This window comes from Peromyscus eremicus, chromosome 23 (genome assembly GCF_949786415.1).
Source record: "Peromyscus eremicus chromosome 23, PerEre_H2_v1, whole genome shotgun sequence".
Lineage (NCBI taxonomy): Eukaryota > Metazoa > Chordata > Mammalia > Rodentia > Cricetidae > Peromyscus > Peromyscus eremicus.
In genome coordinates, this window is record NC_081438.1 from 30,471,814 (window position 1) to 30,488,143 (window position 16,330).

A 16,330-nucleotide genomic window follows, 5' to 3' on the forward strand; every position below is an offset into this window, starting at 1 on the left:
GGTGTCCTCAGAAGCTGGGAGCCCAACAAACCTCTCTTTTATGTTGATTGCCTTGGGCCTTTTGTCACAGCCGTGAAAAGGAGACTGACACAGCCACTCACCAGATACACACGCTCCCCTCTACTTGCCAAGACCCCCACCCTCTTCCCCTCGCGGGATAGTGAGACTGGCATTGCTAGCCAGCTGGGACATTAGAGAATAATGAGGGTCACTTTAGGAAAACAATCAGTGTGTGTGTGTGTGTGTGCGTGTGAAAGCTTCAACAATACATGGCACAGAAACAAAGGGGAAAAACACAGCTGTGGATGAATAATTTTAATACCCTTCTTCTGTCACGAGTTTATAGACAGGAAAAATACCATCAAAGACAGAAGAGCCGAGCCCCCACCACCACACTGGCCTAACTGGTAGTGACAGTACCAGCAGCAGCCTCGGTTGGAGAAGGAGCAGCTCTGCCTTTTATGCCCAACCCCATGAACCTGCACATTAGTCACCCCATCACCCCACTTCTTTCTGAAGAAATGGCCAACCTCACAGGGCACAAATTTCTCTAGGAGCTTCACAAAGACCTGTGCCAGCCCTGATGAGCAGAAAATCACTCCAGCCACAGAAAAGAACCCCGTGTGAGTGATACAAGGTTGAAAAGAAACAGTGCTGGATGGATGGCTCAGACATTAAAGGTGCGTACTGCACTTGCAGAGGACCTGAGTTCAATTGCAAGCTCCCACAAAGGGTGGCTCACAACTTCCTGTAATGGCATCCAGGGATTCTGACACCCTCTTCTGGCCTCTGTGGGCAGCTGCACTCATATGCACAGACACACACAGAGAAACATACACATAGCCACAAAACCCATGCCATCGGGTGGTCCAGAGCTCCAGCTGTGAGTATAGACAGACCAGAGCCCCCTCCTGTAGGGAAGAAGAAGCATGTGGCTAACTCCTGCCTCTCAGCCATGGCTTCAGACCACATAACATGGGGACCCTGTGGTCAAGCACCCAAGGAGCATTTCTTCAGCTTCTGGGGACATTTCTTTTAACCCTGAAGATACCAGAGTACCCTCAGTCACTGGGCAGGCATGGTCTCTTGGTATCTTCAGGAAAAAATGCCAGGAGCTGACTTCACAGTATTGGATAGTCCATCTCTCTGCATTAATTCTCTGTCTCCCAGTGGCAGTGGGAAGAACTGGCCTTGGCAAGTCTTCGAGAGCTCAGTCGCTGCCTCAGGGAAAAGAACTTTTCCTCCAGGACCCGGCGCAGCCCCACATTATCCTTGCCACAGGGCAGGTGCTGCCTGGTGACTGGGAGCTGCCCTGTGAACATCTCCCACCGGCCCAGGGCATCCACAGCTGCATCAACCTGGACCAGCTCCTCTTCCGCCACTTCCCTCTCCAGGGCCTGGATACATGCATCCAGCCACTGTCCATACTCCTCGATGGCCTCCACGGGGCCCCCGAGTTTCAGCAACACTTCTGAGGCCACCAAAGAGCTCAGCCCATCCTCAGACCCCGGTTCAGGCCCATCAGGGAAGGCATGACTCCACGCATCAGGGGTTACTGGCTCTGATGGACTGGTGACAGGCTCTGTGTCACTCTCGCAGCCCATGCCTGAGTCAGCACTGAAGGGCAGGGTGTCCTCTGACACAGACGGTTCCCCGGCCTCTTGGCCTGACCACATCTCCACCGTCACCCGGGTCCAAGTGTGGAGTCTCTGTGGGAAGAGACATATATAGACTGGGGTTGCTGTTTAGCCAGGGAGCTGCTGGGGACCACCCCAGGGCCCGCAGGAGGCTGGAGCCCATAGGGGCCCTTGAGCTGGGCCTATCTGAGGACTGGCGTCCAGGCCACAGCCGAGCCGGATCTCCTAACTCCCAGAAGCCCACCTTTCACAGGTACTCAGCAAGCTAGCTATGTTAACCAGCCATTGCTCAGAGAGAAATTACATGAAGATTATAGTTAATCTGAACTTTGTGTGTGTGTGTGTCCTTGTGCGCATGCAAGTTGGGGTGGGGGGCACACACATGCGTGTAGAGGCCAGAGGTCAACACCAAGCATGCTCATTTTGCACCTTGTTTTTTGAGACAGAGTCTCACTGAACCTAGAGCTCACCATGGTTAGACTGGCTGGCCAGCGAGCTTCAGGGGTCCCAATGTCTCTGCCTCCCCAGCACAAGGGTTGCTAGGATACCACCACACCCAACTTCTTTGGGGGAGGGAAGGTTTCAAGACAGGGTTTCTCTGTGTAGTCCCAGCTGTCCTAGAACTCGCTCCATAGACCAGGCTGACCTCGAACTCAGAGATCTGCCTGCCTCTGTGCTAGGATTGAAGGCATGCACCACCACCAGCTGGCCATACCCAACTTTTTACATAGGTGCCAGGGATCCAAATTCAGGTCCTCATACCCCTAAGCCATCTTCCCAGCCTCTAGAGTTAAAGCTTTGTTTTCCTCCTTTTTTATTTTTATTTGCTTGTTTGTTTATTTTTTCCCTGCTTTGTAAAAAATATTTAGCCAGGCATGTGGTACATGCCTTTAATCCCAGCACTCGGGAGGCAGAGGCAGGTGGATCTCGGTGAGTTCAAGGCCAGCCTGGTCTACAGAGTGATTTCCAGGACAGACAGAGCTGTTTAGTTGAGGCCCTGTCTCAAGAAAAAAAAAAAAAAAAAAAGATATATTTATTTTATATGTGCGTATATGTGCCTGAGTGTATGTATGTGCACCCCATGCATGTAGGTACCCACAAGGCCAAAAGAGAGCATCAGATCCCACAGAGCTGGAATTAACTAGCAGTTGTAAACCACTAGACACGGGTACTGGGAATCAAACCTCTCTTAACCACTGAGCCATCTCTCTAGTTCGGAGTTAAACCTTTAAGCCAAAGGGAAGAATCAGCACACTTTCCACTCCTAAATGCCACCTACCGTCAGCTGTGTTGTGACATTAGCGTCCTATGGTACATCCCAAGATGGACACCCTCGTGTGACAGGATGCAGCATGTCCCACCTCTGCTGTGAAGCTAGGCTAAGTTAGCTCTGTGTCCCCTGCCAGAATCCCCAGGGACTGTCCTAGTGACAGTGAGCAGACTCCACCTCCTGTGACAGCCAGGAAGGCCAGAGCCCCTCAGGTCCCCGTGCCCTATCCCCAGAAGGACTTGGCCACCCCAGGGTGCCAACTCAATCCCTGGCTTACTCTGACAGCAACTCTACCACAGATCTGCAGGGAGGGGCAAGATAACCCAGTTCAAGGGGACCCTTGCCACCAAGGCTGAGTTTGACCCCGTGACTTGTCTTCTCAACTCTATATGTACACCATGGCACATGTGTGCATAAATAAATGAATTAATGAGTTTCTAAAACTGAGGGGGAGCTGGAGAGATAGATCAGCAGTTAAGAGTACTAGTTATTTTTCCAAAGGACCCAAGTTCAATTCCCGGCATCCACGTGGCATCTGTAACTCTAGTCTCAGGGGATCTTCTTCTGGCCTCCATGGGCACCAGGCACACACATGGTGCACAGACATACATGTAGGCAAATATACATGAAAATGAAAATCAATTTTTTTTCCTTCGAGACAGGGTCTCACTATGTAGCCCTGGCTGTCCTGGAACTCACTATGCAAACCAGGCTGGCCTCAGACTCATAGAGATCCACCTGCCTCTGCCTCCTGGGTGCTGGGATTAAAGGCGTGCACTACCACACCTGGCTGGCTAAATAAATCTTTATAAAAATTAAAAAAGAAAAAACTTGAGGGGAGGGAGGCTTCCCACACCAAGTAAGCTGAGCCTAGACGCTGAATACAGCCAATTTTTACACGGTCAGGAATATCTCCTCTCTGCACTGAAAACTTGAACTTGATTTCAACCAAAGGTGGACTTCAAATAAGAAAATCAGGCAGCACTTGCCTTTGATCTCGGAACCCTGAGCCAAGTGTCCTAGTTTGCAAACAAGCCTTCCCACGGGGATAAAGGGGGTGGGGGGTGGGGGGTGGCGAGGAATGCTTGCAGCAATACTGCATGCTGACAGCAGAGGGCAGCATCCCCTCACCAGCTCAGCCAAGAAGGGCTCTGCGGCTGGCTACCCTTCTGGACACCAGCTTGGTGTGCATCCCCTTTCTCCCATCCCCTCTGAGTACAAGACCCCCAGTGTCCACCAAGGAGCAAGGGAGAGGAAAGAGGACATGGGGAAGATGTGGGGAAGGGGGCCCTCACCTGAGCTCTGTAAATACAGCGTTTCATGGGGGACCATTGCCCTCCTCCACCCACTGCAGCCTGACGTCACTGACACCACCCCGGGTGTTTCATCTGCTGGAAAAGCCTGCAGCCCCCTTCCCAGGAGTGATGGTGCATGTGTGTCCTTTGGCTCTCCCGCACACAGATCCAGGTCCTGAACCTGTCCCCTCCCACTGCCTCGGGGTGGCTGCCCCACACCCCACACACTCACCTTGTACCTCTCCAGGAGCCTGAAACCCAGGAGGTGTTGCAGTTTCCTTAGGCAGATGGGACAGAGGTCCAGGGGCCTCCGTATGGCCTCATCCAGGCTAAGTGCCCCCTGCAGGAGGCAGCGGAGCCAGCGACAGCTCCCCAGGCCCAGGAGGTGGCAGAGCTCATGGCAGGTGACCTAAGAGGAAATGACACCAAGGCCTTGCCTCACGGTCTCAGCACCCAGTAACTCCCACCCAGGGATCCCTGAGCTGGCTGGGCAACCCTAGAAGTCCAGTACCTTGGGTAATGAAGATCCCTGGGCAGGATCCACGCATCCCCCTCACTGCATCCTCCCTGATGATAGCTCTAAGAAGCCACACAGCATGAGGAAGCTTAGCAGCCAGCCAGACCAGGGGCCAGATCCCAGAACCCTGTAGGTTCATGGCTGTGTGGCCTTGAACACTTGGGGTCTTTGAGCCTTGGTTTTCTCACTCTGTAAAGTGAGGGACTGTTGTGGCATATTATTTTAAGGTGTGTTACATTTGTTTATGCTGTGAAACATTTGTTTAATGATGCAAAGGTGTGTTGCATTCTTTTATGTTGCGTTTGTTTAACTCTGTGAAGCTGTGATACTTTGCCTGTCTAAAACACCTGATTGGTCTAATAGAGCTGAACAGCCAATAACGAAGGAGGAGAAAGGATAGGCAGGGCTGGCAGGCAGAGAGAATAAATAGGAGGAGAAGCAAAGAACAAGGAGAGGAGGACACTAGGGGCCAGCCACCAAGTAAGAGTGAAAGTAAGATATACAGAAGTAAGAAAAGGAAAAAGCCCACAGGCAAAAGGTAGATGGGATAATTTAAGAAAAGCTGGCTAGAAATAAGCCAAGCTAAGGCTGAGCATTTATAAGAGAGAATAAGTTTCTATGTGTTTTATTTGGGAGCTGGGTGGCAGGCCCCCAAAAGAGTCAAAGAGTTTCAAAAACAACAACAACAACATTTTAGTGTACCAACATGCAGCTCAAATTTCACAGCTCCTTTAAGAGTTCTGCCTTGGGCTGGAGAGATGGCTCAGCGGTTAAGAACACTGACTGTTCTTCCAGAGGTCCTGAGTTCAATTCTCAGCAACCACATGGTGGCACGGAACCATCTCTAGTGGGATCTGATGCTCACTTCTGGAAAAAAAGTGTACATGCAGATAGAGCATTCATATACGTAAAATGAATAAATCTTTGGGGAAAAAAAAGAGTTCTGCCTTATGGCAAGCCCTTGAGCAGCAGGAACATAAAAAAGCTAAGTTAAAAAACAAAACAAAAAATACCTACAACTGGGTTAGAGAAATAGCTCAGAGGTTAAGAGCACTGGCTGTTCTTCCAGAGGTCCCAAGTTCAATTCCCAGCAACCACATGATGGCTTACAACCATCTACAATGAGATCTGGTGCCCTCTTCTGGCATGTAGGCATACATGCCAGATTCATGTATATAATAAATAAATCTTTTTTAAAAATTAAGAAAATGGGTATAGACAGTCATAGAAAGAAATAAGTAGATTAAAAATAATATAGTCTTTAAAGAGACAATAAAAGAAAAAAGCCACATAAAGATGGGAAATACACAGAGTCTGCATCCTGTATAGTATTGTATCAATTTTGAATTTTTTGAATGCTGATAAGCAAAGGACAGCTCCTAAGAGACCTGGAATTGAAAGAGGGACTGATGACATAAACCAGCCTACATACTTTAGGAATGCCTTAACTTTAAAATGGAAGTCAAGCCGGGCGGTGGTGGCGCACGCTTTTAATCCCAGCACTCGGGAGGCAGAGCCAGGCGGATCTCTGTGAGTTCGAGGCCAGCCTGGGCTACCAAGTGAGTTCCAGGAGAGGTGCAAAGCTACACAGAGAAACCCTGTCTCGAAAAACCAAAAAAAAAAAAAAAAAATGGAAGTCAAAAAATTTATTTGTTAAATGGAAATCAAAAAACGCTTTGGAGGAGAGGTTTTCCTTTTTTTTTTCTACAGGAAATGAGAGGCTGTGAATTCCTTCCAGGTTAATATGGTTTGATCAGGAAAGACCTCTTGAATCTTAACAGGTGATATATATCAGCAAAGGTTACCGCTGGTCTTCCCAGGACTTGGCCGTTATCTCAAATTTTCTCAGGGACCCTAAAAATGCCTTCCACCCACAGACAGCAGGAAGCAGTTTGGAAAGCATGGCACCCACATTCCCAAGAGGGGTGTGGGTGGCTTTTGGTTATTTGGTATGTTATGAATGTGTGTTATCATTTAGGGGAATATAATATATTGATACAAATTTAAAGTTGCTTTTTACACTGTATATATGTTTCTACCCTTGTTTAAGTTACTGTACCTATGCAGGTCATTTAAAAATATAAGATAAAGTTCTAGTTTTTTAAAGCTATTATAAACTATTTAGGATAATCAAGAAACGTAAGTTAGTAGTCATCTATAACAATCAAATTTGTAAATATGTTAGACATATTTTATAGATCATACAGAGATATATTTTAGATAGATAAATGGTCTTCAAACACTCCAAAGGCCTATAGAGTATGGCATTTAGAATGTTTTGTTAACTTGGGGCTTTTCATGACAATGAGACACATCTGCTCCTGGCAGCACCAATTTACTTCATAAGAGAATGATGAGCATTGAAGAAACTCCATAGGAGTTTACTTTCATTGTGGCAAGATTAGCCATTTGGGCAAGAAACTGCTTTTGCCTTGACTGCTTGACTATGTGCTGTGCAGACTGGACATGCAGGACACAGAGGAAAGTGACTGACGAACTTTGCCAAAACAAGGCAGGACAGTCCTTCAAATTTCCTGCTTCACTAAAAAGTCTGCCAGATACTCTTGACGTATAGGCTGAAGATGGATGACCCAACACTGCAGAGGAACTTGGGGTGACTGTCCAGGCAGTCAGATGTCTCATTTCTAAAGTCTTGGAAGTTGCTTGCGATGCACTTCCTCTTTACTCAGGTAATATTATATCCTTCTGGGGTCTCAGATGGAGTTGAAGACAAGATAGTTATAGTTGGAGTTTTCTTTAATTATGAAAGAAAGTGAATTAGATATAAAACTTTGGAGTCACTAAGATGGAATGGATGGTGGAGTGTTTTCTCTGAATTTGCTAAATGCAAACGGACTGAATGTTGTAAATTAATTCTTGATAACTGTTTTTGTTGCATATAGTTGTACTATGTTAAAGTTAAAACCTTTCATTTTTATTTAGACAAAGAGGGGGAAATGTGGAATATTAAAGTGTGTTACATTTTTTTTCTGCTGCTTTTGTTAACAATTCAAAGACATGTTACATTTGTTTTATTAAATAAAATTAATCAAGGGTCAGGAGGCTGAGTCAGCGACTAGCTGACAGGAAGTGGTAGGGAGGAACCATGTGTAGCTAGGGTTCTGAAGTGGAGGCTGAGCAGAAGGACACCTGGTTTTTCAGGAGACTCGAGCAAGGAGAAGAGGTGAGCTACTTGCTATTCAGCCTCTCTGAGCGAGCAGAATTTCACCTTGACCTTTGAATTCTCAGTTCTATAAAGGGGTAGAGATCTAAAAGTTTCCTTTGGTGGCCATGGTAGAGCCGGTGCCTGAGGGAACGGAATTCCCGCCTGGCTGCGGCCAGTGCGGCTGAACCGATGCTGGTAGCTCCTGAGTTGCAGTTGCCCATTAGGCCAGCAGTTGCTTAAGGGGCGGCTACTGAATTTAATGAAAAACAAGGCCATCCTCCTTTCAGCACTGACTCTGCCGGGGGCTCCTGGCTCTGACCGTTCCTGTCCCCCGTGCTCACCTTACAGCACTGAACCATGCCCAGGGCGCTGAAGTACAGGGTCCGGCCTCCCTCGTGTGGCAGTGTCTCAGGGCCATCTGCTGCCGCCTCCAGCAGAGCTGGGTCAGGAACACTGGGCCCGGCCTGCAGGAACTCCCCAGAGAATCGAGCGAAGCTGCACACACCCACTTCTGGGGAGAGGCCAGAAGAAGGGACAGCCATGGCTCAAGGGACCCAGGGTGAACCATCCCAGCATTCCCTGCAGCCCAGGACAGCCTGAAGAGAAACTCATCCTCCAGCCCTGCCATGTGCAGTCAGCTCCGAGGACCAGCCCCTTGCCCAGGCCCAGTGAGAACATGGCCTCAAGTTCGTGCACACAGATCACCCTGGGGCTGGGGGAACATGTACATCATACCCGGCACTGGTGGGCCTTGGGACCACACCACTCTGCCTCCAGGGCAATAGTTGATAGAATTTCAGCTCACCATGCCCCGGAAGGAACCTGCCAAAGGTGAAGGTCCAGGCATCATGGGGGTACAAGTCAGCCAGTGTGAGGCCCAACACACACAATGCGTCTCCTGGCTTGTTGTTCTTCAAGAAGGACAGGATGCCATCTGCAGGAAGAAGGCTGGGGGTCAAGGTGGGCAGAAGAGCCTCCCGTCTGTCTCTTGATCTGGCAGCCCCTCCCAAAGCTGGATGCTGACAAACTACATCCCTGGTGAGACCCAACCCAGAGCAGCTATATGACAGCCCGAGAGCCATGGGCCTGACATGAGAGCCAGGCCGTGGATCCCCAGGGCCAGTCATTTCCTGGGTCTCTGTCTCCTGGGCCATGAGAGCCGATCTGGACACAGCAAGACCATCGCCTTCCATGTGGAGAGGCTGAAAGGGCGGTCCGGGGCTGAGGACATCACTCAGAAAAGTGAGTAAAGTGTTCACTGTGCAAACACGAGAGCCTCTGACTCCGGAACCCATGTAAGAAAGCTGCTCCCAGCTTGTAATCCCATCCCTGGGGAGGCAGAGACAGGTGGATCCCTGGGGCTCACCGGCCAGCCCGCCGAGCCCAATTAGCAAGTCCCGTGGCAGTGAGGGACCTGTCTCAAAAAACAAGGTTGTCAGTGACTGAAGAAGACCTAACCAAGATTGACCTCTGTTCTACACACACACACACACACACACACACACACACACACACAGAGGCAACAAGAACCCAGGAGGGAACAGGTAGCTGAACAGTTATCCCCAAAGTGCCCCACACCCTCAAACAGCAAGAGGGACCTGCAGACAGCTGTGATTACAGGTGTTAGGAGGACGATGACTCTGCATTGTCCCAAGAGTCCGGGTCATAGAATGGTGTCTCAGCCACCAAGGGCAGCGGGAGGGAGAAGAGGGAGACCCAGGTGGCCAGTGAGGCCCTGGAAAGCCAAGAGATGGACTGCAAAGGGGGAGGGAAAGGACACTAGACAGAATTGCTGCCCCGGCTCTGCTGTGGACAGGGGCGGAGAAGTCGATGGGGCCATGAGCACCTTCATGAAGAGCAAGATGGAGACCAACAGAAGACAGGGAAACTGCAAGCCACGGCTACAGAGGTGTCGAGTGGAGCCCCTCCACAGCCTTACACAGCACAGGGAGGAAAGAGCATGCTGGAGCAGCACGCAGGCCAGTGAGGAAGGGAGAGGGAAGTCAGAGACTTGTGGGTACCACCAACAGCATGCATCTCTGCGGGAGGGTGTCCCAGCTGCACCCCACTGAGTGGGTGGGTGGCTTTAAGCAAGTGTGGATCACGCAGGGAGAGGAGGGATGCAGGGAGGGAGGGGTCGTTAATGGAGAACGGAGTAGTCCAAGTGAGAAGGCCTGAGACTCAAGGAGGTGGATAGCGTGTAACCACAGGGCTTTGTGACCAGACAAGACCACTATATTCGGGAGGACGGAGGCAGAGAGAGATGGAAGAGGGGCTACCAGAGGGGTGTGTTCACAGTCCGAAGTACAGGGTGATGTAGTTCTGGTAACCACAATGTGGGGTGCATTACTGTCCCGCAGAGATGGTCTGACCATGATGAGACTTTAAAAGTCTCCAAATGGTCAGGCGTGGTGGCAAAGTCTTTAATGCCAGCACTCTGAAGGCAGAAGACAGGCAGACCTCTGTGAACTCCAGGCCAGCCAGGGCTACATCGTGAGACCCTGTCTCAAACTGTTAAAACAAAACAAAACAAAAGAAGTAAACTGATTTTTGACAGAATATTTGATGTAACCAAAACTACTATAAAACTACCATTCAAACATTTTTTTTTCAGTGTTTCTGGGGCCCTTCATGTGCTATACAAGTACTTTACCACTGAGCCACACCCACAGCCCCTCACTGGGGGATTCTAGGCAGGTCCTCTACCACTGAGCCACACCCCAGCCCCTCAGTGAGGGATTCTAGGCAGGTGCTCTACCACTGAGCTACATCCCAACCCTCTTTTTACTTTTTAAAACAGGTTATTAGTATGTAGCCTAAGCTGGTGTCAACTCACTCTGTAGCCCAGGCAAGCCTAAAACTTTAAATCCTCCTGCCTTAGCCTGCACTGCCCCCTCAACTGACCTCAATGAACTTTTCCTGAGCCAGACACCAGCTAAGAAAGCAGGGCCAGGAGAAGCCCGGCCCACAGTGCGATGAATCTGGGCTGCTCTTAAGCAGGAAACAGACCCTAGAGATAACTTCCTACTCTGCTGCCATTGAATTCCACACCCAACACAGGATGCAGACTGTCCCCAAGGGTCACAGAACAGCCCAGAAAAGAATCATGCCTTTGTCATACATGGCCAGATATGGGGAAGAGAAAATCCCTCTGAAGGAAAACTATCCCAGGACATAGATTCTCCCGGGAAATGCTTTTCAAAAAAAGCATCCGATTAACAATCAAAACTAGTAAGTCTCTGGCCACTGCAGTGTGCACCTTTAATCTCAGCACTCAAGAAGCTGAGGCAGGAGGATCACAAGGTGAAAGCCAGCCTGGGCTACTGAGCTCCTGTCTTTAAAATCCACAAAAGCAGGGAAGAGCGGAAGAATTGCCTCAGTCCCAGAACCCTCATGGAGTCTCCCAACCTCCTGTAACTCCAATTCCATGGGATATGTTGCCTTCAAGCCTCTGGCATGCATGTGATCTACATAAACTCACACAAGCATACACGTATACACATATATAAGAATAATAATTATTTTTAAAGCCAGGAGAGGAGATGGAGAGATGGCTCAGCCTTTGAAAGCACTAGCTGCTTTTTGCAGAGGACCTAGGTTCAGTTCCCAGCACCCACCAGTGACTCATAACCATCTGTAAGTCCAGTTCCAGGGGATCTAATGCTCTCTTCTGACCTTGGCAGGTACCAGACATGAATGTGGTGCGTAGACATATGTGCAGGCAAACACTCATGCACATAAGAGAAAGTAAATAAATCTTTTAAAGTCTTAATTATATTTAAGTCAGGAGTAACCACTTTTGTGACTGGAATCCCAGCACTAGGGAGGCAGAGATAAGTGGATGGCTGCAGATCAGCCTGGCTGACTTGACAAGGTCCAAACCGGTGAGAGACTCTATCTTTAGAAAACAAAGTAGAGCTGGAGAGATGACTCAGGAGTTAAGAGCACTGGCTGCTCTTCCAGAGGACCAGGGTTCAATTCCCAGCACCCATATGGCAACTGTCTGTAACTTTAGGTCCAAGGGATCAGGCACCCCCACACAGACATAAATGCAGGCAAAAGACCAACGCACGCAAAGATAAAAATAAATCTTTAAAAAATTAAGAAAACAAAGTGTACAGCTCCTGAGGAATGATATCTAAGGTTGTCCTCTGGTTTACACACACACACAAAAATACACACACACACACACACACACACACACACACACACACACACACCATCAAAAACATTCCTTCCCTTTGCAGGGCTCCTTCCTTCCCACTTTTCTTTCCAGAAGTATCTTTTGCTGCACAGTGGAGCCCCAGGCTGTCCCCTGACCTTGCCTCGCTCACCTGTATGAAGCTGGAGCCCATCAGTGTCCTGACTGGGTCTTGAGGAACAGTGTATGGAAGCAGCGGCCACTGAGGGCAGGCACTTGACACGAAGGCCCAGGAAGAAAGCCTCTGCACAGCTTCGGAGGTGGTCCAGCAGGGGGCATCCCAGCAGCCCCTCACTCAGATCTAGGTGAATAGAGAGACACATCAGCCTGCTGGGACCTCCTGCCCAGTGAGCCTCGCTCACACTGGCCCCTTGGGTGAAAAGGGCCAGTTTCCTGACAGGGCAGGGATCACAGTCCTATGTGATAACTCTGGGTGGGTGAAGGCATCTAAGCTGACCAGAAGAGGGCAGCTGGCATAGCTAGAAGCCAACAGGTCCCAGGCCAAGAGAATGGTAGCCTGGCTAGGGCAGAGGGACACCGACTGGCATCGGTGAGCCAGGGTATCTGAAGCTAAGTGCTGGAGGGAGGGGCATAAGCTCACTGTGTGCTACTTGGACAGGGCACAGATCTAGGATGGAAATAAGGAGTGAGTGGCTGCAGGGTCTCCAACACTGCTGGGGCTCAGTTGATAGAATGCTTACCAAGCATTCACAGGACTGTGGATTCCGTCCCCAGCACTGCACACACTGGGCATGGTGGTACACACCTGCAATCCCATCACTGCACACACTGGGCATGGTGGTGCCCACCTGTAATCCCCAGCACTGCACACACTGGGCGTGGTGGTGCACACCTGTAATCCCCATCACTGCACACACTGGGCATGGTGGTGCACACCTGTAACCCCAGCACTGCACGCACTGGGCATGGTGGTGCACACCTGTAACCCCAGCACTGCACGCACTGGGCATGGTGGTGCACACCTGTAATCCCCATCACTGCACACACTGGGCATGGTGGTGCACCCCTGTAACCCCATCACTGCACACACTGGGCATGGTGGTGCACACTTGTAATCCCATCACTGCACGCACTGGGCATGGTGGTGCACACCTGCAATCCCCATCACTGCACGCACTGGGCATGGTGGTGCACACCTGCAATCCCCATCACTGCACACACTGGGCATGGTGGTGCACACCTGTAATCCCCATCACTGCACACACTGGGCATGGTGGTGCACATCTGTAACCCCATCACTGCACGCACTGGGCATGGTGGTGCACACCTGTAACCCCATCACTGCACACACTGGGCATGGTGGTGCACACCTGTAACCCCATCACTGCACACACTGGGCATGGTGGTGCACACCTGTAATCCCCATCACTGCACGCACTGGGCATGGTGGTGCACACCTGTAATCCCCATCACTGCACACACTGGGCATGGTGGTGCACATCTGTAACCCCATCACTGCACGCACTGGGCATGGTGGTGCACACCTGTAACCCCATCACTGCACACACTGGGCATGGTGGTGCACACCTGTAACCCCATCACTGCACACACTGGGCATGGTGGTGCACACCTGTAATCCCCATCACTGCACGCACTGGGCATGGTGGTGCACACCTGTAATCCCAGCACTCAGGAGGTAGAGGCAGGAGGGTCAGGAGTTTAAGGTCATAATGAGTTCAGGGCCAGCCCAGAGGAAGGGATGGAGAGATGGCTCAATGGTTGAGAGCACATACTGTTCTTGTAAAGGACCCAAGTTCAGTTCCCAGCACCCATGTTGGGCAGCTCACAGCTGCTTATAACTCCAGCTCCAAGGGGATCAGACATCTCTGGCCTCTGAAAGCACATGTACTCACCTGCACAAACCCACTCACAGACACAAATACACATATTAAAAATACGAAAGAATGAAAAGAAGGAAGGGAGGGCAAAAGACAGGTCTTAGGCCCACCCTAGCCCTCCTACCCAGACCCAACAGATGGCATGGACAGAGGGGCTGGACTCTAAAGTCGCCATGAGCAGGCTGCGGGCTGTGGGATGCAGGGCAGCAGGTACCACAGTTACCTGTGGCACTCTGGTCCTAAGCAGCAGGGAGGAACTGTTGGAGAACCCAGGCTGATCACTGAGGTGCCGTTCTAAGGGCAGGACAAAGCAGAGTATGACAGTGTCTCAGAAAGTAGGTGCCCTCTGTCCTCTGTGACAAAGCTAATAGCCACAAGTGCCCTGTGTGTCCCTCTGCCGGCTAGGGCCCTCCTGACTTTGGTATACTGAGAACACAGGGCCAGCTCGTCCCTCCTGCCTCTCTGCACCCGGCTGAGCCATATTCTCAGCCCCACTTCCTCTAGTGTCTGCCTGATGAGGAGACCTGCAGGATTCACTGGGGACCCCCAAGTCCCTCCATGCCCAGTGCAGTGTCTTCTAAGAGATCGTGAGGCCACTTGGACTTGCCTTCACATCCCACCTCGTCCAGAACCTAGCTCTACCACCAGCTGGGAAGCCAGCAGCATCTCCAACCTCAGCTTTCGGCCTGTGAAATGAAGGGCCCCTGCCCTCAGCACCCACAGAGACACCCCCCAGCACCGGGGCCCCTGTCCTCAGCACCCACAGAGACACCCCCAGCACCGGGGCCCCTGCCCTCAGCACCCACAGAGACACCCCCCAGCACCGGGGCCCCTGCCCTCAGCACCCACAGAGACACCCCCCAGCACCGGGGCCCCTGCCCTCAGCACCCACAGAGACACCCCCCAGCACCGGGGCCCCTGCCCTCAGCACCCACAGAGACACCCCCCAGCACCGGGGCCCCTGCCCTCAGCACCCACAGAGACACCCCTCAGCACCGGGGCCCCTGCCCTCAGCACCCACAGAGACACCCCCCAGCACCGGGGCCCCTGCCCTCAGCACCCACAGAGGCACCCCCCAGCACCCAGCATAGGCATAGATAGGGCAGTGTAGGTTATGACCAGGTCATGACCAGAAATATGAGCACACACCTGAATGACCCATACAGACAGAATGGGGAATCCTAAAAAAGCAAGCCACTTTGCCCCACCTGAGTACCCAGCAGACCCCAAGCCATCTCTTTCAAGTCACCTCTGCCTGGGGCTGTTTCTTACTGGGAGATTCTAGGCAGGTGCTCTACCACTGAGCCACACCCCAGCCCCTCACTGGGGGATTCTAGGCAGGTGCTCTACCACTGAGCCACACCCCAGCCCCTCACTGGGGGATTCTAGGCAGGTGCTCTACCACTGAGCCACACCCCAGCCCCTCCCTGGTGGATTCTAGGCAGGTGCTCTACCATTGAGCCTTGATTGCTGAGTCAAGCCTCCTCCCAGGAGTCCTGATGGCTCCAGCCTAGCTCTCCTACCTATGGGCTGCAGATAAATGTGTTTCCGGGCCAGGCTCTGCTTCCGGAGCTGCAGGGAAGCATGAAAGGTTTCAAAATCCTCAGGGGCCTCTGGGCGACTCAGGAGCCAGTCAAAGGCTGAGTGGATGAGCAGTGTGCTGAAGAGGGTCCGGTGAGGGTTGTAGGCTTCAGACAGGAATAGTCTCTCCGATGGGGAGAAGGCTGAGGTGTAGAGCTGCTTCAGGGCCAGATCACAGGAGATCAGGGCATCCTTCAGGGCCCGGGGCCCGAAGCTGAACTCCTGGGGTGGTCTGCACTGCAGCATGGTGTGTGTGTGGCCCCTGGCCACTCCCTGGAGCTCCTTTTCTGGCCCATGAATCTCCCAGGGGACAGCCACGGTCTCTTCCAGAACCTTCCCTCAGGCTGATGGAGTGGCTTTTCAGGGCTCCCAGGAGACAGATACTGAACCGAGAGACCGTGTGGCTCAGTTCTGCCTTGTGCTGGAACTTCTCTGCCGACACCCTGCAGAGGACACATGAGGCACCATGGTCACTGTCCTGAGCACAAATGACTGTCTCTCAGACAAGAGGCAGTTTTCTATGAACTGGAATCAGAATGACGCCATCTACACCAGAAGGTAGCATCCCCCAGCCAGGTCAGAAAGGATGCGTGGGTGGGTGGGTGGGTGGGTGTGTGCATCCGTGCATGCATGCCTGTGGAGACCAGAGGTTGACATCAAGTCTATTACTCTCCACCTTACTTTTGGAAAAAGAGTCTCTCACTGACTGAACCTGGAGCTTAGAACCTCAACCAAGCTGACTGGCTAACAAGTCCGCAGACATGCCACCTCAGTTTTTCGTATGGGTGTCGAGGATCCAAACTC

The 16,330-nt window shown here is 51.4% G+C and overlaps 1 protein-coding gene across 1 annotated transcript; it reads right to left on the bottom strand.

Moving 5' to 3' along the window:
- Positions 1-300: 300 nt before the first annotated feature.
- On the bottom strand, positions 301-15,956 carry Amz1 (archaelysin family metallopeptidase 1). Its single transcript, XM_059249016.1, has 6 exons — positions 15,469-15,956; positions 12,220-12,387; positions 8,691-8,819; positions 8,227-8,396; positions 4,435-4,611; positions 301-1,709 (listed from the first exon to the last, which is right to left on the bottom strand). The coding sequence occupies exons 1-6, from the start codon at positions 15,770-15,772 to the stop codon at positions 1,152-1,154; spliced, it is 1,506 nt and encodes a 501-aa protein (XP_059104999.1). The 5' UTR covers positions 15,773-15,956; the 3' UTR covers positions 301-1,151.
- Between the last annotated feature and the right edge of the window lie 374 nt (positions 15,957-16,330).

Coding starts and splice junctions, on each gene's coding strand:
- Amz1 (XM_059249016.1), bottom strand. CDS start 15,772: ATGCTGCAGTGCAGACCACCCCAGGAGTTCAGCTTCGGGCCCCGGGCC. Junction 12,388..15,468: donor CATTTATCTGCAGCCCATAG/GTAGGAGAGCTA, acceptor CTATTCACCTAG/ATCTGAGTGAGGGGCTGCTG. Junction 8,397..8,690: donor CAGGTTCCTTCCGGGGCATG/GTGAGCTGAAAT, acceptor GCCTCTCCCCAG/AAGTGGGTGTGTGCAGCTTC.